At 41.6% G+C, this 27,716-nt stretch overlaps 2 protein-coding genes across 5 annotated transcripts in view; one reads left to right on the top strand and one right to left on the bottom strand.

The window, feature by feature from the left end:
* The window catches only part of LOC101172625 (uncharacterized), a 196,350-nt gene extending 181,699 nt beyond the window's left edge, over positions 1 to 14,651 (top strand). For all 3 annotated transcript variants that reach the window (XM_078935689.1, XM_078935687.1, XM_023962238.2), the window contains 2 exons: positions 1,153 to 5,754; positions 5,899 to 14,651. In XM_078935689.1, coding sequence (XP_078791815.1) covers positions 1,153 to 3,056 — 1,904 coding nt within the window. In that variant the 3' untranslated portion in view covers positions 3,057 to 5,754; positions 5,899 to 14,651. The remainder of the gene's footprint in view (positions 1 to 1,152; positions 5,755 to 5,898) is intronic.
* Positions 1 to 27,716, bottom strand: part of LOC101155012 (NACHT, LRR and PYD domains-containing protein 12) — a 211,805-nt gene that overhangs the window by 100,816 nt on the left and 83,273 nt on the right. The window lies entirely within an intron of this gene.

The raw sequence follows: 27,716 nt of genomic DNA, 5'->3' as shown, positions 1-27,716 counted from the left end.
ACGGGCGAAACACCTGCCATGGGCAGACGACCCCAGAGCCCCAAGCCCCCCCCCCCCCCCAGCCCCCGCCACGGCTACCAGCCACCCAGCACGGCACCCGGCCGCCGTTCCCGGTCAGCCGCACTGCCTATCCCGCGCCCAGAAGGCATCCGCCCAGGAACCCCTGCCAAGTTGCCGGCAGAGTGTGCGCCCCCACCACCACACCACCCGGGCAACCAGAGCCCCGAGCCGGGAGAACGGCAGGCCCGGCAGAGCCCACCCCCCCAAACCCACCCCGGCCCACCCAACCAGCCAGGACCCGGCCCAACCTATCACCATCCCACCCCTATTTGGTGATGTGACTAATCAGCTGGAGCCAGGGAGAGTCTGAGGCCGACAGGTTTTTTGTGGAAGACATTATCTCTAAACTAATATGCTCTGACATGAGGTTTCTGTAGTGGTTGATGCTAAGATTATTTTTAGATTTCCAGTTTAGGAGGATAGTTTTCTTTGCGATACATACAGCGGTGAGAACCATATAAGCCTTGTTAGATTCCATGTTGATGTTATTCAGGTCACCTAATAAGCAGAATTTGGGGCAAGCAGGAATTTTATGATTAAACCAGACAAAAATCAAACATAAATCCTCACAAACCTTACGCCAGAATGATTGGACAGGTGGACAGAGCCACAGGGCATGCAAATAGTCGTCTATGTTGTTACCTAAGCACTGTGTGCATATAGCAGACTGATTGAGACCCATTTTAAATAGCCTCTGTCCAGTGTAGTGAGTTCTGTGGAGAATCTTGTATTGAATAAGTTGCAAATTAGGGCTTTTGGTCATATTAAAGGCATTCAAACAGATCTGTAGCCAAAATTGATCACTAGAATTCAATGATAGCTCAGACTCCCATTTTGTCATGGGTAAGTAAATTGTTTCATTTATGTCCGATAACATCTTATAAATTTTGGAGGTGAGCTTGGGATTTTTAAGGTCAATGAAATGTGTTACTGTAAGGGGAAGGTCTTGGTCTATTTGGGTGAGGCAGTATTTAGTGCTTATAGTTGATTTAAGTTGCTGATATTCTAGAAATTTGTTTATATTAATTCCATAGGTTGAGGATAATGTTGAGAGGGACATAAATTTTCTATTCTCTTCTTGTGTTTCTGCAGTCCTCCCCCAGCATTGGGTGACTGAAGAGGAAGATCTCTGCAACCAACAAAGGAACTTCAAAGTGGAGCAGGAGGAACAAGAACCTCAACATTTTAAAGAGGAGCAGGAGGAACAAGAACCTCCACATTATAAAGAGGAGCAGGAGGAACAAGAACCTCCACGTTATAAAGAGGAGCAGGAGGAACAAGAACCTCCACATTATAAAGAGGAACCAGAGGAGGTCTTCATCAATCAAGATGAGGAGCACCTTGATATGAAGCAGGAGGCCGATACCTCGATGGAGATTCTTACACAATTTTCCTGTAAAGAATGTGAAAAAAGTTTTTGTAACAGATTTAGTCTCAAGAGACACATGAGAACTCACACAGGAGGGAAGACTTTTTCTTGTAAAGAATGCAAAAAAAGTTTTAAGTGTGTATCTCATCTCAAAACGCACATGAGAGCTCACACAGGACAAAAGCCTTTTTTTTGTGAAGAATGCGAGAAACGTTTTGGTACTGTATCTCATCTCAAAACACACATGAGAATTCACACAGGAGAAAAGAATTTTTCTTGTGAAGAATGTAAAAAAAGTTTTAGTACTGTCTTTAATCTCAAAAGGCATATGACAACTCATTCAGGAGAGAAGCCTTTTTCTTGTGAAGAATGTGATACAAGTTTTAGTACTGTCTCTAATCTCAAAGCACACATGAGAACTCATACAAGAGAAAGGCCTTTTTATTGCGAAGAATGTGAAAAACGTTTTCGTACTGTATATCATCTCAAAACACATATGATAACTCACACAGGAGAAAAGCCTTTTTCTTGTGAAGAATGTGAAAAAAGTTTTAGAACTGTATTTCAGCTTAAAATACACATGAGAAGTCATACAGGAGAAAAGCCATTTTCTTGTGAAGAATGCGAAAAAAGATTTCGTACTCTATCTCATTTCAAAACACACATGAAATCTCACACAGGAGAAAAGCCTTTTTCTTGTAAAGAATGTGACAAAAGTTTTATTGATATGTATAGTCTCAAAAGACACATGAGATTTCACACAGGAGAAAGGCCTTTTTCTTGTAAGGAATGTGAAAAAAGGTTTGGTGATATATCTCATCTCAGAAAGCACATGAGAACTCACACAGGAGAAAAGCCTTTTTCTTGCACAGAATGTGAAAAAGGTTTTTGTGTTGTATCTGATCTCAAAAGACACATGAGAACTCACACAGGAGAAAAGCCTTTCTCTTGTAAGGAATGTGAAAAAAAGTTTGGTGATATAGCTTATCTCAGAAAGCACATGAGAACTCACACAGGAGAAAAGCCTTTTTCTTGTACAGAATGCGAAAAAAGTTTTTGGAAAATATATGATCTCAAAATACACATGAGCACTCACACAGGAGATAAGCCTTTTTCTTGTACAGAATGTGAAAAAACTTTTAGTTGTAGCAGTCATCTCAAAACACACATGAAAACTCACACAGGAGTAAAGCCTTTTGCTTGTACAGAATGTGAAAAAAGTTTTAGTAAAATACATAATCTTAAAATTCACATGAGAGCTCACACAGGAGAAAAGCCTTTTTCTTGTAAGGAATGTGAAAAAAGTTTTAGTTGTACCAGTCATCTCAAAACACACATGAGAACTCACACAGGAGAAAAGCCTTTTGCTTGTACAGAATGTGAAAAAAGTTTTACAAAAATACATAATCTCAAAATTCACATGAGAGCTCACACAGGAGAAAAGCCTTTTTCTTGTAAGGAATGTGAAAAAAGTTTTAGTTGTAGCAATCATCTCAAAAGACACATGATAACTCACACAGGAGAAAAGCCTTTTTCTTGTGAAGTATGTGAAAAAAGATATAGTACTTTATTTCGTCTCAAAACACACTCAATCACTCACAGAGGAGATAAACCTCTGAAAATGTGAATGTTTTAAATTACGTTTTTAATGTTTAAAACTAATGACCTCTAGGTCCTCGTCCTGAATGCAGGTTATGTGAGTTACTACAGTAAATTTGAGGGAAATGAAGCAGATAATCTCAGCTTTCGGTTCCAAAAACGGAGGTATGTTTCAGGGTATGTCAAGTTGCCATAGCAACTTGTGCTATAAACATAACCTGGTCTGGAGCAGGTTTAGTTGAAAGTTAGTTTGGTGTCAGAAAGGTGACAGAGCATGGCGGACCCATTTGAAGCTTATTGATTATTGAAGACCGGTTTGATGTCTAGCAAAATACTCATAGACCGGTACGTTATATGTGACTGACACATGCTGCAGCAACGCTGCAATAAAGGCAGAGACACGTGATATGACATACTCTGAACTTTTATTTTGACATGCTAAACATTGTACATCGCACAGGTGTCGTCATCCTCTCCCCTTCCCACACTCATGGTGCTAAAAAGAAGTAAACACAACAGGAAGAAATAACTAAGGATGAAACAACATAACTGCCAGATGAAAGGACCTGTAGGCAAAAAGAAACACCTGTGCTAAACCCCATTTTGACCAAAGCAGGCAAAGGGGATTGATTTAATTCCGTGATGCCAGCTCTGACACTAACCCCTGCAGCCTGTGGAACTCCGACAGCAGACCAAACGTGCACGTGACCAACACTACAATACAACAAAATAATATGACTTGCTTGAAAACTGGTATTTTCTAAGCTTAACAATAAACGCGAATCATGACATGAGCAACGTCCTCTCTGCCCGCAACACTCCCTGGTTGCTATTATTATAACATTTAAACATGCCTTCAAAATAAGTGCATGGAAAATCCAACTCACCCCAATGCTGAATGGTTTGAGGGAATCTTTTGGGATAAATCTGTATATTATGTAGGACTCCTGATACAGTCTATTTATTGTAGCTTTCTTTTTTTTGAAAGTCAAAGGCTCCTCTTCTGTCTCCTGGCTGGGCCTTTTTCACTTGCCAAAGAAGCTTTCCAAAGATGTTTGTTTTTTATTCATTTTGCTAGTTCCTGGGTTTTATTTTAGTGGTATCCTATCATGCGACCGAGACGAGCGAATTGGCCTGCGTCAAGAGTAACATGGACAGATGGAACAGAGAATCAGGCAATTTTTCAAAATAAAACATCTTTCAGATTCCGAAATAAATAAAATGGATGTCATGCAAGTTATTTTATTTTTTTGTGCAGCCCAGTACCAAATGACCCCGGGTGTTGGGGGCCACTGATTTAGTGGATGAAGAAGCTCAGATAATTACCGTTTTTTATGCCGTGAGAGGGTTATAAGACCATATTTCAATGTTATTCTTATCCGAATGATTATTTATTGGAGCTTTTTGCCTGTGTTCTGTTGTCTAGCTGCTCTACTGTTTTGCCTAGTTATTTTATCCTGTAACCCTCCATCCAATAGTTGGCAGCATATCACACGGAGCCTCTTTGAGCAGCTCTACACCACACAAAACAATAGGAAGACTGCAGCCGTAGGCAGCTTGTTTTGTTGTTATTGGACATGAACTACTTCGTTTTTACTTGGGATGGATACCAAACAGAAACTCTGTGCCATGTTGCTGCCAGCAACACATAAAAACGCGGATTGTGGTGGTTTTTTTTTGTTTTGTTTTTGGATGCTGGTGTGCCGCGGGATTTTTGTTAAGGTTAAAGTGTGCCGTGGCACAACAAAGGTTGAAAAACACTGCATTAAGCAATGTTGAGAATAATCAACATTTTATTTCCCCAATATTTGATTTGATTTATTGATTTATTTCAAGCATTGTAGTCAAAGCAATAAAAGAAATTACACATATTTATCAAACTCATTACAGAAATGATGAAATGCATAGATTAAAAAGACAGAAAACAAAACAAAAATGTCACTTAAATCACATTTGCTTAATTAGATACAATGATCATTAACTATAAGTATAAGTAGAGCTTGATTTATTGCTTGAAAAGGAGTGGGAAGAAGCAAGCTTATATAATCCCACCCCTACTGCGTTAATTCATTTGATGAGTTTTAAATCCGGTTCTGATCAGATAGATTCTCTTGAAATAACAAAATCCAGTGCCTAGAAATGATTGATCTTCAGAAAACATTCATTCATGATTTCAGTAAACAGTAACGATACCGATATGTAATAATAATTGATTCTCATTAGAACACATGATAACATCAAACTAGTAATTATTGCTACACATTGCAGATCAAGTAAATAAAATCAATAGCTTATTGATTGTAATTTAAACATTTCAGTAATCATTATTGCACATTACAATGTAACACTCAGTGGTGTAACTGCCAGCAACGGCATTTGCAAGTTGTTTAAGTTTAAGTTTACATATTAATTTCAGTGATGCATATTTTATGTTCATTTGCTGTTAAACAGTCCTTGTAATTATTATCGGAGTGGTAATAATCACGTTATCAGTTAATGGAACTTTTGAGTTGATTTTTGTTTCCGTCAGGACCGTTATTGTTGTAACACGCTACAGACAGAGCGCATGGACTACGGAGAAAGTGTCAGCATCCATTTACGTTATAACAAGAAGAAAGTGTGAAGAGTTTAACTTTATTCCCTTTACATGGAAAAGGACTTGGGTCATTTCAAGAGTTGCTGCAGAAAGGTCTTTTAACCCCCTTTGTGGTATTGCGGCCAACGAGGTATGACAGATTATGTTAATTAGTTTATTCAATTGAGTTTTTTCTAAGTCTTATATCAGTTTATATCATGTATGTGATGTATATTGACATAATTTGTTCTCTGTGAGAATATTTTCATTTATATTTATTTATATGTTTGTACAGTTCTCACGGCATGTTTGATGGCACCTGTGTGCAATAAACGCCCGTCAACACAGAACGCCTTGTGTCCGTGATGTATCCAGAGGGGAGTTACAGTGAGAACTCGATTCCGCTCGGCGTGAGGTGGAACGTGATGAAAGGAGCCCGCCATTGACGGAGCTGCAAGCAAGTTTCCCGAGGCTGTCTGTACATCAGCATCAAGGCTAAGACGACACATACACGGAAAATCTTAACAAGCTGCAAGAAGAGTTAAAAAGGGCAGTGCATGACTAATCCAAGAAGAGATGCATTTTAAATTAAGTTAAATGTATAGAAGTGGATTAACTCAGTGCTTGCTTAAAGAAACTCTATAAGTGCTAAATAAGTATTCTGGTGTACAGCATGTGTTTAAGTTGAAGTTATTTTGACTTAGTTCTGTTATTATATTACTTGAACTTTAAAAGAGCAAGCACACAATTAGTTTGGTTAGAGAAAGTGTGTTCTTAAATTATCGCCAAAAGGTTTTAAGTTAATTTGTGCTGCAAACATTTTGGTTATATTTCTTGTACATTTTTTTAACTGAAGAAAAGAAGTAACGTTAGGTATAATTATTTTCTTTCATTATTTTACTACAGTAGTATTCTCAAGCAACTCAAGCTGGTTAATTTAGCTGCATTTTTCTTTAGATAGATTAAGCACACGAAAACATTTCCCATTATGGATGAGTGCGGATCCAACAAGAATGTTATATCAAATGACTCTGAAGTTAAAGTTGAGCCTCAAGCTTCTTCTGAAGCACCACGAAGAAGCCAAAGAACCCGTAAACTTACTGAGAAAGCTCAAGTAATTTATGATGATAAATCAAAGAAACTTAAGGATCGCTTTACTGTCAGTTATGAGAAGTGGAAGGTTGTTGCCAAGGAAGCTAAGAAAATGCTTGATGGTGCTCCCTCACGTGACATCTTACAAGATCTTTTAACCGAGATACAGTCCTTGTCAACAGATGCAAAAAGGGCTTATGAAGAGCTACGACAGTGCACAACTCCAGACAGTGAAACCCGACGTAGAGTGGACACCTGCGATGCTGTATCAAAGAAAATCCTTGGATGTGGACATTCCCATCTTCAAGAGATGGAGGGGAATCCAGACGTTAATAAAGAACAAGTGGACTGGGCGGAGGCTGGCTCTTTGCTCTCATCTGCACTATCCCGGAAAAGCAGTTCGAGCTCACCGAGTCTAAGGTCAGTAAACACCTCAAGCATGGGATCAAAACATTCAAGTGTCTCCTCTGTAAGGAAACAAGAGGCGGCAGCAGAGTTAGCTGCTAACCAAGCTACTCTAAAGGTTTTAGAAGAGATAGATAGTGAAACGCAAGAACTTGAAATGCTTGAAGCACAAGAAAGACAAAGAATTGCATTACAGGAAGCAGAGAATGCTGCGAGACAAAATGCACTAGAAGAAAAGCGCAGACAGATAGAACGCTTAGAGACTGTTAAAAGGATGAAAGCTGCAAAGGCACGCTTACAGGTTTATGAACAAGAAATCAGCTCAGAAGAAGAAATTGAGTCTTTTTATGAATCCAAACCTGTGCAAATCAAATGTGTGACAAGTTTAAGGAAACGGACAGAGCAGCAGGCGGCAGCAACAAACAATATCATCCAAAAGCAACCTAAAAGACCTCCAGAGGACACTACAACAGCTCTCGCTGAAGCAATAGCTGAGTCTATCAATGTGAGCCGTCTACCAGTACCAGAACCTACTGTTTTTGCTGGAGACCCACTAAGATACAACGAGTGGAAAATGTCATTTCAAACGCTGATAGGTAGAAAGAAAATTTCAGTGAATGAAAGAATTTACTACCTCCGCAAGTATGTCGGGGGACCAGCAAGAAAGGCGATTGAGAGTTATTTCCTCTTGAGTACAGATGCTGCCTACCAGGCAGCATGGAACATTCTGGAGGAAAGATATGGAAGCTCTTTTGTGATTGCTAAAGCTTTCAAGGATAAACTCAGTTCATGGCCAAGAATAGGACCCAAGGACAGTGTAGAATTAAGAGAGTTTTCAGACTTCTTAAGAGGCTGTGAAGCAGCAATGTCAGAAATAAAGCGCCTGGAAGTCCTTAATGACAGTGATGAAAACCAGAAGCTTCTCACCAAGCTTCCTGATTGGCTGGTTGCCAGATGGAACAGGAAGGTGATGGAGATTGAAGAGGAGAACAAATCATTTCCCACCTTCAGTCAGTTTGTTGAATTCATCGGCAGAGAGGCAAAAATAGCTTGCAATCCAGTGACTTCTCTTCACGCTTTAAAGTCTAACGACACTGAAAGGGTTAAGTCAACAAAGACTCACAATGTTGGAGCAAAGGTGTTATTGAGCAGTTCCAAAGAAGGTACACACTCGGGGTGTGTTTTTTGTGAGAAATTGAATCATGATATTCAAACATGTTGGAAGTTCATGGAGAAGCCAATCTCTGAAAGAGTTCAGTTTGTGAAAACTAAAAAACTGTGTTTTGGATGCTTGAGAACAGGGCATCATTCAAAGAACTGTGAAGGAAGAAGCGTATGTGTTACTTGCAAACGTAAACACCCAACATGTCTACATGAAGATCGTGACAAACCGAGCAGAAAGACAGAGCAAAAAGAGAGTAAGAACTACAAGGAGAAGGAAAAATCAAGCGAAAGGATCAAGTTTGAACAGATCAACGAAGCATCAAGCCATGCAACTTCAAATCGAGTGGTGCAAGATGTAAGCAGTCTATATGCATCTACAGTTGTTCCAGTTTGGTTGTCAACCATAAGTGATCCAGAGAGTGAAGTTCTTGTTTATGCACTCCTAGACAATCAAAGTGACACTACATTTATCTTGCAAGAAAAGGCAGAAATGCTGAAGTTACACAAAGAGGCAGTGCAGTTAAAACTATCCACATTGGCATCAAGAAACACAGTCATTCCAAGCCATAGATTAACTGGTCTGCAAGTTAGAGGCTTCTATTCATCAAAGAGAATCCCTCTCCCAGTAACTTACTCAAGAGAGTTTATTCCTGCTAACCTGAGTCACATTCCTACACCCAAAACAGCAAGGGCGTGGCCACATCTGGAACATCTAGCAGAAGAGCTCGCTCCATTGATAGAGTGTGATGTTGGACTGCTCATAGGGTATAACTGTCCACAAGCCTTGTTACCCAGAGAAGTGGTGTCAGGAAATGACAATGAACCGTTCGCTCAAAGAACAGATCTGGGCTGGAGCATAGTTGGCTGTGTCAGTCCATGCTCGGACTATAATGATTCAATTGGAAACAGCCACAAGATTGTTGTAAGACAGGTGATCCCTGATCTTCAGCCAACTGCTACACTCACAAATGAAGTTAGATTCATATGCCGAACTCAAGTCAAAGAGTTGATCACTCCACCAGATGTGATGAAAATGCTTGAGTCAGACTTTAACGAGAGATCTGCAGAAGAAGCTCAGCTCTCTCAAGAAGATCTCCGATTTATGTCAATCATGGAAGAAGGACTGAAAATGAAATCAAATGGTCACTGTGAGATGCCTCTCCCATTTAAGGAAGACAACCCAAGTCTGCCAGACAACAAAGGATGTGCAAATCATCGCCTCAAATGTTTGAAAAGGAGATTTGAGAGGGACAAGCAATATCATAAAGATTACACAAACTTCATGACTGAAATAATATCAAATGGGGATGCAGAAAAGGTTCCACATGATGAAATCAACAAGAGTCCAGCCTGGTACATTCCTCACCATGGAGTGTATCATCCCCACAAACCAGGGAAGATACGAGTGGTTTTTGACTGCTCCGCTAAGTTTAAAGGCGTGTCATTAAATGACCATCTGCTTACTGGGCCAGAGTTAACTAACAGTCTGATAGGTGTTCTCTGCCGTTTTCGCAAGGGACCAGTAGCGGTGATGTGTGACATTGAACGTATGTTCCATCAATTTCATGTAAGAGCAGAACATCAGGATTATTTGAGATTTCTCTGGTGGGACAACGGAGAATTTCACACTGAGCCAACAGTCTACCGTATGCGAGTACACCTATTTGGAGCAGCCTCATCACCTGGTTGCGCAAACTATGGTCTTAAACACGTTGCAGCCCAGGGGCGTGGATTTTTTAGTCAAGCAGCCATTCGCTTCATTGAAAGAAATTTTTATGTGGATGATGGGTTGATGAGCGTTACATCTGTGGACGAAGCAATAACGCTGATCAAGGAAGCAAGACAGATCTGCAGTTCTGGCAGACTAAGGATCCACAAATTCATTTCAAACTGCACTGAGGTACTGGCATCAATTCCCAAGGAGGAGTGCGCTGAAACAACACAAAATCAAGACTTAGCTCTGGGTGAGCTACAAATGGAGAGAGTTCTTGGAATCAAATGGTGCATAGTCTCAGATCAGTTCAGATTCAAGGTTGAGGTGAATGAGCGACCACTCTCTAGAAGAGGAGTATTGTCAACTGTGGCATCTATCTTTGACCCACTTGGGTTTGTTGCACCATTCATTCTAGTTGGTAAACAGATACTTCAAGAGATGTGTCGCAACAACATTGGGTGGGATGAGCCACTGTCTGAAGATCTTCTCCCACGGTGGGAGTCCTGGCTCTTGGACTTGAAGAACCTAGCTGATATAAAAATTCAGAGATGCTATGTTCCAGACAATTTTGGACAAGTTCAGCGTTATGAACTGCATCATTTCTCAGATGCAAGTGCTTCAGGGTATGGAGTCTGTTCCTACTTGAGAGCAATCAGCGTGTCACATCGAGTCCATTGCTCCCTGGTTATGGGTAAGGCCAGAGTGACACCTTCGAAGGTCACCACAATCCCAAGGCTCGAGCTGTCAGCGGCCGTTGTTGCTGTGAGAACCAGTAACCTTCTCAGAAGGGAGTTGGATATTGAGACTCAAGACTTCTTCTGGACTGATTCAAGGGTCGTCTTGGGATATATCAACAATGATGCAAGACGATTTCACATATTTGTGGCAAACCGTGTTCAGGCCATTAAGCAGAGCACTAATTCGAGTCAGTGGAGACATGTGACCTCTGAAGAAAACCCTGCTGATCATACATCCAGGGGCTGCACAGTCAAGGGGCTTGTTTCTTCCAATTGGTTCACTGGACCAGATTTTCTTTGGTGTGAGAAGCTTCCCAGTGATGACATTAAGGTGGGAGACATAACAGTTGAAGACCCAGAACTTCGAAAGGTCATTGTGCACAAAATACTGACTGCAAAGGACTCATTGTCAAGCCGCTTTTCAAAGTTTTCCAGTTGGAGAAGGTTAGTCAAAGGCATTGCTAGACTGAGGCGGTGTGTCAGAGAGTTCAAGGGTTTGTCATTAAGAAACAACGTAGCTTCGAGTCTGGAGGAGAGAAAAGAAGCAGAACTTACCATCATAAGCATTGTTCAACGAGAAACATTTCCTGAAGAAATCCAAAACCTCCAACACAAAGGAGAGATGACAACACAAGACAGGATTAAGCGGCTGCATACACTGAATCCCTTCTTGGATGAACAAGGAGTAATGAGAGTGGGAGGTCGGCTGAAACATTCTACCCTGCATCCATACATCAAGCATCCGGCAATTTTGCCAAAAAGCAGCCACATTTCAAAGTTGTTGATTGAACACTATCATCAACAAGTACATCACCAGGGTCGTGGCATAACAATGAATGAACTTCGATCAAATGGCATCTGGATACTTGGATGTAGTCACGCAGTGTCTTCCTTCATCTACAAGTGCGTCAAATGTAGAAAGCTAAGAAGAAGTGCTCAAGTACAAAAAATGGCAGACTTACCTCATGATCGAGTAGAAACAACGCCTCCTTTTACTTATTGTGGAATGGATTGTTTTGGCCCGTTTTACATAAAGGAAGGAAGGAAAGAACTGAAGCGTTATGGTCTGCTATTCACTTGCTTATGCTCTCGTGCTGTTCACATAGAAGTACTCGATGACATGACTGCGGATTCTTTTATCAATGCCTTGCGAGCCTTCATTGCCATTCGTGGAAATGTGCGTCAACTTCGGTCTGATCAGGGTGCTAACTTTGTGGGTGCAAAACGTGAGCTTCAGCAGACTGTAAGACAGATGGACCAAGAATCCCTAAAACGATTGGGTTGTGAGTTTGTCATGAACACACCAGCTGCCAGCCACATGGGCGGAGTTTGGGAAAGGCAGATCAGGACAATAAGAAGTGTTTTAACATCTATTCTCCATCAGTCCTCCAGCAGACTTGATAGCTCGTCCCTGCGAACATATTTTTATGAAGTCATGGCAATCATAAATAGCAGGCCCTTAACGGCGCACTTGCTTAATGATCCCACTGGACCACAGCCTCTCACACCCAACCACATTTTGACAATGAAATCCTCAGTCATCTTGCCACCACCAGGACAGTTTATGACAGAAGATGTTTATCTTCGCAAACGATGGCGCAGAGTGCAGTTTTTGGCGAATGAGTTCTGGTCCAGGTGGAAAAAGGAGTACCTGCTAAATCTCCAGCAGAGGCAAAAATGGCACAAGGCCCACAGAAACTCGAAGGTCAACGACATAGTCATTCTTCAAGATGAAAGCGTGCCTCGAAATGCGTGGAAACTGGCTAAAGTTACAAAGGTCTTTCCTAGTGCAGATGGTCATGTTAGGAAACTGCAATTGTTGATCAGTGATTCAGCACTTGATGGTCAGGGAAAACGACTCACTAAGCCAGTATATTTGGAGAGGCCTATCACTAAAACAGTAACACTCCTTGAAGCAAATAACACAGAGTCATGAGTAAAAACTACTTACATTAAAACTCTTGAGTGTTTTATTTGACCTTCTTCAGTTTTTAAGAAATCACAAGTGATTTGGTGGGAGTGTAACTGCCAGCAACGGCATTTGCAAGTTGTTTAAGTTTAAGTTTACATATTAATTTCAGTGATGCATATTTTATGTTCATTTGCTGTTAAACAGTCCTTGTAATTATTATCGGAGTGGTAATAATCACGTTATCAGTTAATGGAACTTTTGAGTTGATTTTTGTTTCCGTCAGGACCGTTATTGTTGTAACACGCTACAGACAGAGCGCATGGACTACGGAGAAAGTGTCAGCATCCATTTACGTTATAACAAGAAGAAAGTGTGAAGAGTTTAACTTTATTCCCTTTACATGGAAAAGGACTTGGGTCATTTCAAGAGTTGCTGCAGAAAGGTCTTTTAACCCCCTTTGTGGTATTGCGGCCAACGAGGTATGACAGATTATGTTAATTAGTTTATTCAATTGAGTTTTTTCTAAGTCTTATATCAGTTTATATCATGTATGTGATGTATATTGACATAATTTGTTCTCTGTGAGAATATTTTCATTTATATTTATTTATATGTTTGTACAGTTCTCACGGCATGTTTGATGGCACCTGTGTGCAATAAACGCCCGTCAACACAGAACGCCTTGTGTCCGTGATGTATCCAGAGGGGAGTTACAAGTGGTTGTAATTAAAAGAGCTTTGATTATTTCACCACAGTCAAGTTCACACATTGATTTGGAATTATTCAAGCACCTGTTGATCCTTGAATCCTCTTATCTTCATATCCTGAAATAAGAGTTTCTTTATACATTTTCTTGAATATTTGAATATTTGAACATTGTTTGAGCTCATTACTTAAACTGTTCCAAAGTTTAGTGCCACACACCGACACACAGAAACTTTTCTTTGTGGTTCTTATCCGTTTGATCTTGAAGTTCCTACATCCCCTCAGTCTGTAACCTCCTTCATTTTCTAAGAACTGTTTTTGGATGTTGGATGGTAACAATTTCCAGCTGGCTCTGTATAAAAGTTGCGCAGTGTAAAAATCAACAAGGTCATGCAGTTTTAAAAGTCTTGATTGATAAAATAGATTGTTCGTATGATCAAGATATCCGGCTTTATGTACAACTCTGACGGCTCGTTTTTGAAGTAGAAAGAGAGGATGTAGTGAGCTCTTGTAATTATTACCCCAAATTTCTATACAGTAGTAGAAATATGGTAATATTAAGGAGCAGTACAATAAATATACGAACTTATTGGTTGAGGCACATTCATTCTATTTTTTTTTCTTATACTAAAAAACATTTTTTTCATGGAAATCAGACAATGTTGACTGTTCCTTTTCTATATTTTTAGTTACTAAAATAAAATCACTATTAATTTGCTTTGGTAAGAGCAACTTATTTATGAAATGCAGTTGCAGTACCTAACATTGTGATCATTAAATAAACTGAATTTGATCATTGTATTAAAATGGAGGACATATTGAAATTCAGGTTGTTTTTTTCAAAGTCGTTTAAAAAGAAGAATGAAAATATGTTTCGGTAAATGTTGTAAAAATGTATAGAAGTTATCTCATATTTGCTTTTATGCATTACCTAGCTATATAGCTGTTATAATCATGTTTGCAGAATTGTGTGTCCGTCCAACTCTGTTCCACCGGAAGGTGGAGGTGAAACCCCCTATCTTCACGTCTTCCCAGCATCCTTCCGTGAAGTTGTGTGTTAGCTGTGTCTAGAATAAATTGAAGGATGCTTTGCAGGTCCGAAGATGATGTGGGAAGGCTGGGAAAGATAAACATGTTGTAATTAATGATTTCTGATAGCGCTGTAGCTGTGTTCTGTTTCCCCTCCTTAGAGCTCAGCGCATATGTAAATTAGAGAATACCCAACAAACGTAATAAAAGAGGAGGCGGGAGAATATGCGCCAGAGTGGAGAGAGATTGTTTCTGGCTATGATCTCTGTTCCCTCTCCTTGTAAAAGGTACCTTGGTCTGTTGTCTTTCTTTAATTATCTTATTACTCTGATGTTGTAGGTTGTTTTAACCCAACAGTAAAATATTGGGAAATGTATCGCGGGGCACATGTCAGGATACTTATCATATTGCCAGCCTCTTATACACACCCATAGTCCTCCTGTCCTAATTTCTTCCATCCGTGAGGAAAGTCCAGACACCAGCACAACAAGGGTGAAAGAGAGGGGCTTGAAGAAAGTGAGGAAGGAAGGAGTCTGTTACCTGCTGGAAGAAAAATAAACAGGGACAGTGACGAGGTTTTAGACCTTATCAGGGAGAACAAGAGGCTGCAGAGAGAGGCAGAGAGCACAATAGAGGAGGGAAACCTTTGATTTTTTTTAACGAATTAGATCACTTTCTACGGAGCCCGTTTCCTGACATTAAGATATTAAAATATATATTGTTCCCACAGATTAATATCTCGTTCGCACGAAATACTATTCCTTTCCCACGAAATACTATTGCGTTCCCACTGGCTGGCCGATCATAGACAGACAGACAGACAGCCAGCTAATATTGTAGTTTAGGGTTGAATAGGAATAATATTCAGGACTTGTCTTTTATTAACATACTCTTTAGCTGTCAGTCACTTTACATTCGAAGGATATTTATATTAGGCTACATGCTAACTAGCCTATCATCCTGTTATTTACGTCGTAGGCATTCATATAGTTGGATATACAGATACCGTCACATTTCTGTCTGTGTGTCTCATTACATTGCATTGAAGACACGGAGGATGTTTAGAGATCAGATTCATTTATTTTAAAAAGCACAAAAGCATCCATCATATTCACATTCATTCACATCATTTTTTGGTACGCCCTCCGTCATCTTGCTGCAAAAGCCGCTTCCTGCCGCTAATTCCGTGTCTCTGTGAGCATTCAATAGGCGGTAAAAAAAAACTCGCAAGAATGGTCGATCTATTATTATCTTGATGAAAGTCTGAAAATATCATAAGTCGCCTGCTTCGCCTACCGCACTTACCTCTTACTTCTCAGCATAACAAATATGGCTGCCCGATACCCCAAAATGTGTCACGCATCCCAACATGCTTTGCGGCCAATCATTGGTCTTGTAACACCTTGGTTACTGGGACACGGTGTTTGGCCGCAAAGCATGCTGGGAATCGTGACACGTCTTGGCTACAGCCATGTTTAATGTGCTAGAAGCTATAAGGCAAGTGCGTTAGGTGAAGCAGCCAGCTTAATATGATATTTTTCAGATTTTCAGCAAGATGACGGAGGGCGTACCAAAGAATGATGTGAATGAATGTGAATATGATGGATGCTTTTGTGCTTTTTAAAATAAATAATAAATAAATAAATAATAAAATAAATCTTCAATGCAATGTAATGAGACACACAGACAGAAATGTGACGGTATCTGTATATCCAACTATATGAATGCCTACGACGTAAATAACAGGATGATAGGCTAGTTAGCATGTAGCCTAATATAAATAGCCTTCGAATGTAAAGCGCCTTACAGCTAAAGAGTATGTTAATAAAAGACAAGTCCTGAATATTATTCCTATTCGACCCTAAACTACAATATCAGTTGGCTGTCTGTCTGTCTATGATCGGCCAGCCAGTTGCCCGAATGCCAGCATGACAAGCGAAGAGCTCTGCGGCGGAGCTAGTAGTAGCCTAGCAGGAGCTATTGTATGACAAAGCAGCCTAGGTATCATAAATCTTATGATATTTTCTTATATTCATTGAAACAGTAATAAAGTGATCATTCTTGTTTTTCATGTTCCTTTCTTGAACGAATGTGGTTCACAGAGATTATTTACGTATTTTATTTGAATGAGAGTTTTATAAGTAAATTTTGTGCAGAAAACAGTAAATAATAGAGTATAGTTAACAGTATAGTACATGTTCCATACAAATTTATTGGCTCTCAGACACTCACTAGTTGCGTGTGTGTGTGCGTTGAAGTTGCGGCCCTCCCTCAGCTAGACCCTGCCTTCAGTGGCCCCCAGGCAAATTGAGTTTGAGACCCCTGATCTAGTGGATCTGCTATGTGTTTACCCCGGCACCATTGACCGTTGGGCCGCTCCCGTTCGAGAACCACTCTACGAAGGGAACATTCTATCTAGTGGATCTGCTATGTGTTTACCCGGCACCATTGACCGTTGGGCCGCTCCCGTGCACCAGGGGAACATACTAGCTGAAGAGAGAGGGAAGAATGAAGGGGAGCCAACAAGATTACACAACCTGATTCAATTTTAACACCAAAGCAGTTAATACTCATCATTCGCGGCTTCCACCTGACTTAACATATTCATCATTCAAACCAGACTTATTTTTTTCTTTGAGCCGCTAATATTTCATCAGAATTTAATCTAACATATCTCTGAAAAGCGGAGGAGGACCACCTTCCTTTCTGAAGAGCAGCAGTCGTAGCGGCGCCTACTCTCAGGGAGTGCAGGGTGTAAAGGTCTGACGGAAGACCGCAGGACGAGCAGACCTATTTGCAGCACCAGATCAAGGAATGCAGGGGTGACAGGGGAGAAGCAGACCGGGAAGTAGGGTTTCGCAGGCTCAGGATGCGATGCATAGATAAACACAAAGCATAATTAGTCTCGGCAAAGAATATAGAAATAACCCAGAAACCGCTCAGTTTTAAATTCTTGATTATAAATGGAGTAACAGTGCTTTTAAAGAACAATTCTGAGAAGTGAAATTTAGTAGGTAATTAAGTGAAAGTCCCTTTATGGATTCATCGCACCATAGAAACCGCTAGAATCACAAATTCCAGCAGTGAATTGATAGTGAAATACAGAACCTGCACGAAATCTTAACACCAATTTTATGTACACCAATGTAAGAGAAGTAACCTTTGACAATTCCAGAAGGACGCACCTTCAAAAGGTCATCGAGGAGCAGGCGATGGAAGGGTAACCAAAGACCAAGAATATTTGTAGATGAGGAAGGTCAACATCCCACGTAGCAATGGATCGCAGCTCGGCCGGTTATGATATCATTGGTCCTCAAATAGGTGGACAACAAAGCACAGACTATTGAAGTTTTAATTAGCCAAGGGCGTCTGGATACTGCAAAAGAAGAACTTCAGATCCACGAGGGATTGTAGGTTTTCAAGTATTTTAGCTAGACTGAACCTTAGCATTTAGAGGCGGAGAATAACAAGCCTCTAAAGGAGATGCCTCTAGCCGAGTGTCATCTGCTTAAGCAGGGCAGATAGAAGACTGGCTAATGGACACAAGATTTAACTCTTGAACTAAGCTTGAGAGTTTAACTGATAATTTCTCGGGTCAGGGTTAAAATTGCTCATGGTGTTATTAAACACTACCCAGTCAACCGATGACACATAAGATTATCATCTCACATTGAAACAGCCTCAATATAATCTCCATGGCTGAATTCTCTCTCATAAATTGTACTATGCACAATGACAATAAAGCAAATCTGATCTAACCACACGATCCCTTACAAACCATTAGAGCTGTGAATTCAGGCGGCCGGACAAACAAACCACTCTTCATAAATCTTTCCCCCCAAAACCAGAGGGCACAGCCTCAGAAGAACAAGTGGAGGGAGCCTGAAGACACGACAGTCATCATAACAAACCACTCCAAGCATAGAGAGGGAAAGATCAAACGCAAAACATGAAAATCCAGAACTGGAACATGTGGCCCAGGATCGAACTACCCAGAACAAGAACACAAGATGAACGGATGACCATAAGACCAAAGCCACAGCAAATGTCAGGTGGCCCAATCATTGACAAATCATATTCAACCAAAGAATGAATAAACAATACGCTGCACAAAAGCTAGAAATGACATAATGGGGAGAGACAGGCATCAATGAACCACCCAGATCCATAGAAGAAAAATAAATCCGGACGGGTGGAGGACCATACAGTATAGACAACGTGGAAACCCAGATTTGAAAATAAAGTTTTTGCCACAGATTCAAAAAAAAAACAGGGATACAGAGGAAATTTGGCCACCGAGAAATCATCAATAACTCGCAAAATGAAGGGGACCCATCGCCTATAAATATCCATTGCAGGGCTTCTGATAATAAAGTTGATATTATTAAGACTGCCACGACAGCTGAAAGGTAAACCGACAAACACTTTGAGCGCCAACTGAATGCCAAAGACGCCACTGAGAGGCATAGAGGCAGAACAGTGAGAACATCGGCGATAACAGTGAGAACATCGGCGATAACAGTCATCCTCAGCCTTATATCGCTTTCGGAGGAAAATCGTGGAGACAGCATGGGCAGCTGAAGAAAATATATACTAATCCAGAAGGCGTATGGGGCACCAGGCCACTGATGCCCAGAAGATGAACTGCGAGGCGCTAACAGGTCCAGATCAAGTCACGTCAACCTGAACACTTCCTAGGGGCCACCCTCAGTGGCGGATTTGAAAACGATGCCCCGGAAGAATCCATCACGTAGCCCCCACAAACCTCCAAACCAAACCAGAGAGAGAATAACAAAGTAACTGTCCAGCCGAGAAAACAAGGCCGCGACGAGACTGACACACTCACCAATGCGGCCGACGCAATCCCTGAAGCCAGGGAATGACCCACTGGGGTACACAGAGCGGGGAAAAACAGGCGGAGCAGAACCAGATGCAGAACGTGGGGGGGCAACGCACGAGGATCGCCGAGTGAATAAAATGAGCCATAGACGCTGCATAGGAGAGACCAATCAAAGGGAAATTGTCAAAAGAGGAGAGACAGGTCCAAGAGACACTGATTCACATTCTGACTAACCAGCAGCTACCACAACGAAGAAAATAAACAGAAGAACCGCCATAATAATATAGCCAGCATCAAAATAAATATAGTCAAGATTCACATCCAGCTCCCAAAGAACAAAACAGCAACAGAGAAAATGCCAAAAGCCACAACACATTCAGCCAGCATGAGAAACCTGTCCAGACGAGGACTGCCAGCCTTCACAACCACAGAAAGACCCCACAACCCCTGAAACAATAACCGGACGACGCAGAACTACACAGCAGAAAATAAATCAGAAGTGCATCATGAAGTGGACAATGAGTCCAAAACCACAATTCCCAGGGTCCTTAGGGGCGTCACGTCAGTAAATCATTTGCACATGCGCAGTACTCTCTAAAATAACGAGCGGCCACCTACATACCTATCTGGCAGCTTGATAATATACAAGATGATCTTCTAAACATGCTTTTATTATTTCTATGGTCATAATGAAGCCCCTGTTCGCTCATCATTTTATTTTTAATCCATGTGGTCAGTGCTTTTTTTTTTGTGGTGGAACGGAGCTGGAAGAAGGGTCAAGAGAAGACTAACAGGCGCTAACAACATTTAGCCTTGGATGAACATAAAACCATGCGTGAAATGCTGCAATCTGCATCTTGGCTGCATGTAAATATGTGGGAATAAAATCAGCCTTTATTTATATATACACAATTGGAAACACAAATCCATGTTGATTGAACGGTTTCTAAGGACTGAGCGGCATTTCTCCCCCAAAGCCGGTGTGTGAGCTGGCAGTCCGAGCTCTGCTTGGAGACACAGTTCTACCGGGAGACCCAGTTCTTCTGAGTCTGGCAGCTCACCCAGAGACAAAGCCCCCCCCTCGCTATAAGTTCTCACAGACAAGGATCACTCACGTGGAGCAGCCAGTAGGTCCTGTTTACTCCTCAGATCAGAAATCTTTGATCACGATCAGATCTTTGTTTTCATTCTAGGATCCTGGACCTAATTTTAATGAAGGTTTGAGAATTTAAACAAGAGAGAAAAGGGTGAAAATGTTCTTGTCTGTCTGAGAAAAGTGTAGAAAGTAGGTAGTAAGGAGTTTTACTGCCAGACTCTGTGTATTATTTTTAGAACGTAACTCTAAAAAATGAGGGAACTCTGTTCTAGTGAAAAGGTAACGCAGATATATGCGTAGCTGCAGCAGATGACATAGAAATCTGCTTTCATTATTACTGGATGAGAAACAGAACAGGTGCTCAGTTTTAGTGCAAACTGTGAGAAGTGTGATAAGCTGCAGCCCTCAAAGTCTCCGTGGGACGAAGACGGGAGAGGATCCACTATTTATTTATTTAAAATGTATCAGTATATTTTTCCTGAATTTTTGTCTTTGAAAATCATAGAGTGTTATTTGGTCATTGTTTTATTTAATAAATAATGTTATTTATTTTCTTAAAAGGATCATGAATGAATGAAATGTCATGGTGGCTGTCAGACTCCTCCCCCTCCAGCTCTGCCTGCTCTGCTCCCTGATTGCCACCAGCTGACTTCACTCACCTTATCTGCCATGCTGCTTAAAAGGAGACCTCACTATTCACTTCAACGCCAGTTCGTTACCCCTTATGGTGACTAAGCCTGGGCTACAGTTTATGCTCTCATGCTCTCATGCTCTCATGCTCTCATGCTCTCATGCTCTCATGCTCTCATGCTCTCATGCTCTCATGCTCTCATGCTCTCATGCTCTCATGCTCTCATGCTCTCATGCTCTCATGCTCTCATGCTCTCATGCTCTCATGCTCTCATGCTCTCATGCTCTCATGCTCTCATGCTCTCATGCTCTCATGCTCTACTCTCAGCCTTGTACTGATCCTTGCTCTCTACTTCAGGATCATCATCATCTCACGAGTGACGTCAGCGTTTCCTGCCATTCTGCTGCTCAGAGAAGCCAGAAGATTCCACAGCACACACAAACCACACTAAGCCCTCCAGTCACACCACGAGCTGTCCTCAAGTCCGGACCTCTTTCAATTATTACCACAACCATCCCTGTAGAAACAATAAATCCTTTTCTCGCCAAAAACACTTACCTGTCTTACTTCTGGGTTTCAGCGTCTGGGTCCTCACGCCTAGAACGTCATGACATGAAACTTTATTCATACAGCACTTTACAACTTTAAAACTCTAAAAGATTCTGTGTTAGAATAAAAGTTTTAATCCAAATGTTTTCATTCAGATTCCATGTTATTTATTTCTCACTCCACGCATCTGCCCGTGAATTGGCCCTTCTATTGAATTTTTAGAACCCAATGTGGGTTAAAGTAACTGCCCGCCCCTGAGATGGAGCGCTGCAACTGAGGCCGAGGATGGAACTTTTCTGGTTGTTGACTGGAACATCTGCAGGGTGGCCTGCTGAGAGAATTTCAGCTTTACTGTGACTGCATCGTCCTTCAGGAGGGTTTGCAGAGCTGGCTGTCAATGGATGCTGAGAGACCATAAATATCCAAACATCAAATAATTGTCAGAGTAATGACTTTTCCTTAACCCTTGTGCTATCCTAGGCACTTAAACATTGGGAGTTGGGTCATCTAGACCCACTAGACAGTGCACTGAACCTTTTTTCTTCAATGATTTGTGATCTTCACTGGTGTCCATGGATTACATGAAATCTTTCCACCTTTATCCACCTTTGTCATGGTAGGGAGAACACGTCATTGTAAGGGTGGGGTCATCTAAGATAGCACAAGGGTTAACAAAGACAGGAACCACACAGGAAATGAGAATTTTTGTTGGACTTCTGCAGAAGGAGAAGCACGTTTGTCACAGCGCAAACAATGACAAAGGAGTTCTCCCTTCCCAGTGTATCCATTCTGGTTTTATTGCTGGCTGGGATTGATAACATAAGAGTGGGTCATTTAACTCTTGTGATATCCTAGGCACTTTAACGTTGGGAGTTGGGTCATCTAGACCCACTAGACCAGGGGTGGCGAACAAGTTTGACACCAAGAGACAAATTTTTTCACTGTGAGAGTCAAAGAGCCACACCACACACTGACCTGCCAAGACGTACACACACAAACACGCAATTAAAGCTGTAATATTTTCCATAAAACACTCCTCTCCCCACAACAGAACAGCAAGTATTGTACTTTTGTTTATTTCAAGGAAAGTGTCCACCCTAAACACACATAAAATGCAGCTTAGCCAGAGTGAACACAGCGACTACCCTGGAGGTCAGATACCCACTCCACACACACAGGCACCTCTCTCTCTCTTTCTATCTCACTCTGAATAACTGAATATTTCACCATTCATCATTTAACTGGTATTTCTTTGTGTCTCAACATTCCTCTTTCAATGACCCTTACACCAACAAATACACAAACATCTGGACAGAGCATATTTCTGGTGTCTAAGTGATTCATATTCACAATAAACACATTAAATACATTACATTTCAGTTGTGTGCAACTTAAATTATTTTTTACCTTCATTAGTAACTAAATACACCAACTGGTGCAGCTCGGACACATCCTCAGTAACCAGTATTCGGGTCTTAGATCATCATACACCCTCACCTGGGCGACCCAGCCGGGGAAAGTAAAAGAATATCTTAGAATATCTTGCTTTTATATGATTTTTTTTATTTAAAATTGAATGACTGACTTTGACAAAAATCTTAGGGGCTGAAGGCGGGGCTAACCAATGAGTTATATCACTGGAGGAGACACGCCCGCTTTAGAAGCCTGGCCGACGGTGGCGGAGCGCAACGCCATCTTGGTGAGGTCGACGACGCCCACATGACGATGATTTCTATTGCTGTTAGTGGTGTCTAAGTAGCTTTTATGTACTATATATATTTTTACATTTATATATATTTATACATATATGTTGTTAAAGAAGAGAAACAGTCAGCCTTAAAAGCTCAAACTTGAATGAAAATGCATTTGTTGCAGGACTTCTTACAAATAAAAAAAATATTACAAAGAATTTTAAAAAATAATTTCTAAACATTTAGAAGTTTTAGACCTCTTTGACATGTAATTTAAATTATTTAGAAAAACCCAACAATAAGTCAATAATAATAATAATAAATCAATAGTAAGTCAATAAAAAATAAAAGTAAGTCTATTAATAATAATAATAATAATAATAAAAAAAAATTCAAAAGAAGTCCAAAAGTGAACAATATATTTTCCCTAAAAAACAACAACGACAACAAAGAAAAACAATAGATTTATACTGATTCATGTTAGTGATCAGTTCGTGTAACACAGATGTTATGGTGTCGGGTTTCAAGCAAACAGTCTGGCCTCTCGTCAAAATGTGTTTCCACAAATGTTCTGAACATATCCAGACTGTATTGCTAGTCCACAGTCATCCATCTGGGTTAGCTCTTTTTATTGCTAAGGCCCACTTTTTCCTTAAGTCTGAATCCTTTGGAAACCTGCAAGAAGAGTTCAGTCACTGAGTCAGAAATGTATAAATCTATATTACTATAATAGCCTGGTATACTGTATACAGGTTTGGCAAAATAAAATGTCCATTTATGTCGACAGCAAATTATCCGTACATCATGCAGCATGTTAACAATAGCCCTGCAGCATCATGCATGTCAACATGTGTTCTATTAATGAAGCCACTGCAGCATTAAAAGAAAAAAATTAAAATACTTACCTGTGAAATGATATACCTTCCTCCTTCATGGACTCATTTCTCTGATTTTGGCAGTTGAAACCCAAACAATGAACTGGTATTATGCAAAAAATGTGTTCACATGCATGCACTGCAGTAGTAACTTGACCTCACCAAGATGGCGGTGCTCTCCTCCCATGAGGAATCACGTGATGTCTCCTCCAGTGATATAACTCATTGGGGCTAACCCCCAGGCCAGATGTAAGATAAGATAAGATAAGATAGGACTTTATTGATCCCCGGGGGGAAATTGGATTTTCACAGCAGCCAAAAACAAGGAAAAATAGCAGTTGGAAAGTACGAAAAACAAAGTAGCGATGAGTAAGAATAAAAATAATACAAGGTGGAAGTAAAAGTACAGGTCATAAATAACGGATTAAATAAGGCAATAAATAGCAGCAGTGGTTTTCAGCAGTCCTAGACCGTGTTATTGTATAGTCTGACTGCTGTTGGGATGAAGGACCTCCGGCAACGCTCTTTTTTGCACTGTGGGTGCAGCAGTCTCTGGCTGAATGAGCTCCTCATAGTCCTCACCGTCGCATACAGGGGGTGGGAGGGGTTGTTCCGGATGCTGGACAGCTTGGTCAGCATCCTCCTCTCACCTACAGAGTCTACTGAGTCCAGGGGACAGCCCAGGACAGAGCTAGCTCTCTTGACCAGCTTGTCCAGTTTCTTTTTGTCCCTTTCACTAACCCTTGTGCTATCTTAGATGACCCCACCCTTACACTGACATGTTCTCCCTACCATGACAAAGGTGGATAAAGGTGAAGAGGATTTCATGTAATCCATGGACACCAGTGAAGATCACAAATCATTGAAGAAAAAAGGTTCAGAGCACTGTCTAGTGGGTCTAGATGACCCAACTCCCAATGTTAAAGTGCCTAGGATAGCAGAAGGGCTAATGCCTCCACACCAGCAGACCACAGCATAGAAAGTTGCTGATGCAACGACAGTCTCATAGAAGGCCTCTGATCGATTCCTTTACTTGAGTGTCGGTCAGAACAGACCGATGTCTTGATTTCACGTGTTTTGTGTTACATGTATTGAGGAGACCATCGACAGCAGCTTGAGAGCAGCTCTTTTACACACGGGTATTTCTCTGTTCTCCAAAACGTAACAAAAGAAATTTCAGCTCAAACATCTCCGGTTCTCTCGCTGCCTCATCAGTGACAAGCTGGGATCTCAGGCAGTTAGTCTCCAAAGAGAAAAGTGATCTGCGGTCGTTTCTGTCCAGTCGTTCAAGCAGCGTCACGATCTGTGCTTTATTCATTTGGATTGCAGCTTTCTGCTGTGAGCTCCGCAAAGAAGGAAAGTGGGATGATGGCCGTTTTCAATGTGCACTTTGTTTGAAAAGCTTCAACTTGTTCATAAAAAGACAATTTAATTTGTGTCAGATCAGGAAAGGTTTTTAATTTTCCCCTGGATCCGTTTGGATCTTTTCTCCCATGAACTATTTTACTGCTTTGAAAAGCTCATAATAACAATAAACATCGCGACTTGCTGTTCAGTCAAAAGGTAAAAATCTTCCCGTTCTTCCAGAAACATCCTGTGTTGGCCCCCCTCTTTCGGTTTTATTTGCACCTTAGACATGTAGGGCCCTTGGTGGGGGGGGGGGGGTGCTTGGACATCACTGCCAGCAAGCAGCAGATGTCCTCCTAGCAGACCTACCCGCCAATTTTAACTGCACCTTAGACATTTAGGGCCCCTTGGTGGGGAGGGTGAGGGGACATCACTGTGAGTAATCAGGAGATGTCCCCTTAGTGCCCTACCCGCCAATTTTAACTGCACCCCCCTTAGTACACACACCCCTCCCCCCTCAATATATACATTCCAACATAAACACACACACATGCACACACACACCCTCTCAAACACACATACACACACACACATTTTGCAAGGAAGGTGGGACCTAGGACCATCTGTCCCCTACCCCTTGCCCGTGAGCGCTGGGCCCTGCCAAATTTCCAACTTTGGCCGAGCCTGGTCGGGCCAAGTTTACAACACCCCTTGTGGGCCCCTTTTTTCCCCGGGGGGGGCCCCTTCCTGGGCGGTGGCGGCGGGCCCCTGCCTTGCTCCTCCCTGGACCAACCGTTGGCGGGGTGGGTGGCTGCCTGGAGTGCGGAGCGTGTCTCCCTTGGGGGGTCCTGGCTTGTACCTGGGGTTGGGGCGGGGGGATGCCCGGAACTCCTGGGTGGTGATGGGGTGCTCGTCTGGGGCTGTGGCCGCCCTTCTCCGGTGGGGCCCTGCGTTGGGCTCTCCCGGCACGGCGGGGGGGCTGCCCTCCTGGTTGGGCTGGGGCGGCCCTCTCATTCCCCCCATGCCTCCCTGCTCTTTGGCTCTGGGGGCCTCGCGGTGGTCCTGCTGGCCCTGGTCTGGGTGGCGGATTTGGTCGCCCGGGGGGCGGTTGTTCCCTGCCTGCTCCCGTGTAGCGTTGGGGGTTCCGGCTGCCGCTGCGGCGGGGGTCTTGGTGTGTGGATGGCTGGGCACTCTCCTTCCTTCTTTTCACATTCCTCCATCCATTTTAGAAGAACATAAACACTCACCTGAGCACAGGTGTTAGCTCACCTTTGCACTAATAGTTTGAGTGATTGAATGAATGAAATATTTCATACTAGTTGGTTTGAAGGCATAAGTATGCGTGTGAACACTATCTGTTTTGTGTACATGTTGACATGTGGACATTTTTGCAGCTAGCAGGTGTGTTGATAACATTTGAGTGTGTGTGTGGACAGGCCCCGCCCTTTTTGTACCACATTTGAACCTTACCGTAATGATAAACAACCAGTAAACTTGTTGCTTTATGCTGCTTCATGGTCTTATCCCCCCTCCCCTCCTATTATCACCCTCCTACCCCCCCCTCTCTCTAACATCCCTCTCTCTTCTTCCCTTCTTTCTTTTTGCGTCCGGTCCAACACCAAAGACTTTCAAACATGGTTGAAATTAATAAAGTTTGGCCTCAATTACAAAAGGGGTTTATTCAGTCATACCTCTGGTTTGTCTGAAGATTAATAACCCCTATTGTTAAAGTAAAATATGTCCAACACAAGAGGCCCTCAGTTCTCATCTGTCTGCTCAGCTGTTGGACAGGATAAGTTAAAAATAAATAAAAAAAAAAATTATATTTATATAATTATAATCTGAATTTCACCATTTTGACCGTAAGGGTAACAGTCTGCAGCACATCAAATCTTTATCTATGTGTTTCAGCATTGGGCGTAACCTGCCCAAGTGATTGGCGGCCACGTTACTTTTATTATTATTTATTTTGAATACCCTCTGATGGTTTGTGTGTGATTTAAGAGGGAAACAATTATGAAATGAGGCACAGTTAATGGAAAATATGATGAGACGCAAAGAGCTGCACGGTCATTGGCCAAGAGCCGCATGCGGCTCGAGAGCCACGTGTTCGCCACCCCTGCACTAGACACATGCACAGGTCCTGCAGCAGACAGGGTTTTTCCAATAACTTTATTACTCTCATCTTTTTAAAACTGGATAGACTTTTTCAACATTTAAAAAAACTAGAAGTAGCTGCATTACCAGAAGAAAAGACAGGGATAAATGTTATATTGCTGAAAGAAAATTAAACTTAAAGGGTAATAATTTGATCAAAAAAAGAAAA

Source organism: Oryzias latipes, chromosome 2 (genome assembly GCF_053564925.1).
Source record: "Oryzias latipes strain Hd-rR chromosome 2, Olatipes_Hd-rR_3.1".
NCBI classification, from domain to species: Eukaryota; Metazoa; Chordata; class Actinopteri; order Beloniformes; family Adrianichthyidae; genus Oryzias; species Oryzias latipes.
This window is presented reverse-complemented; position numbering and strand designations above follow the sequence as displayed.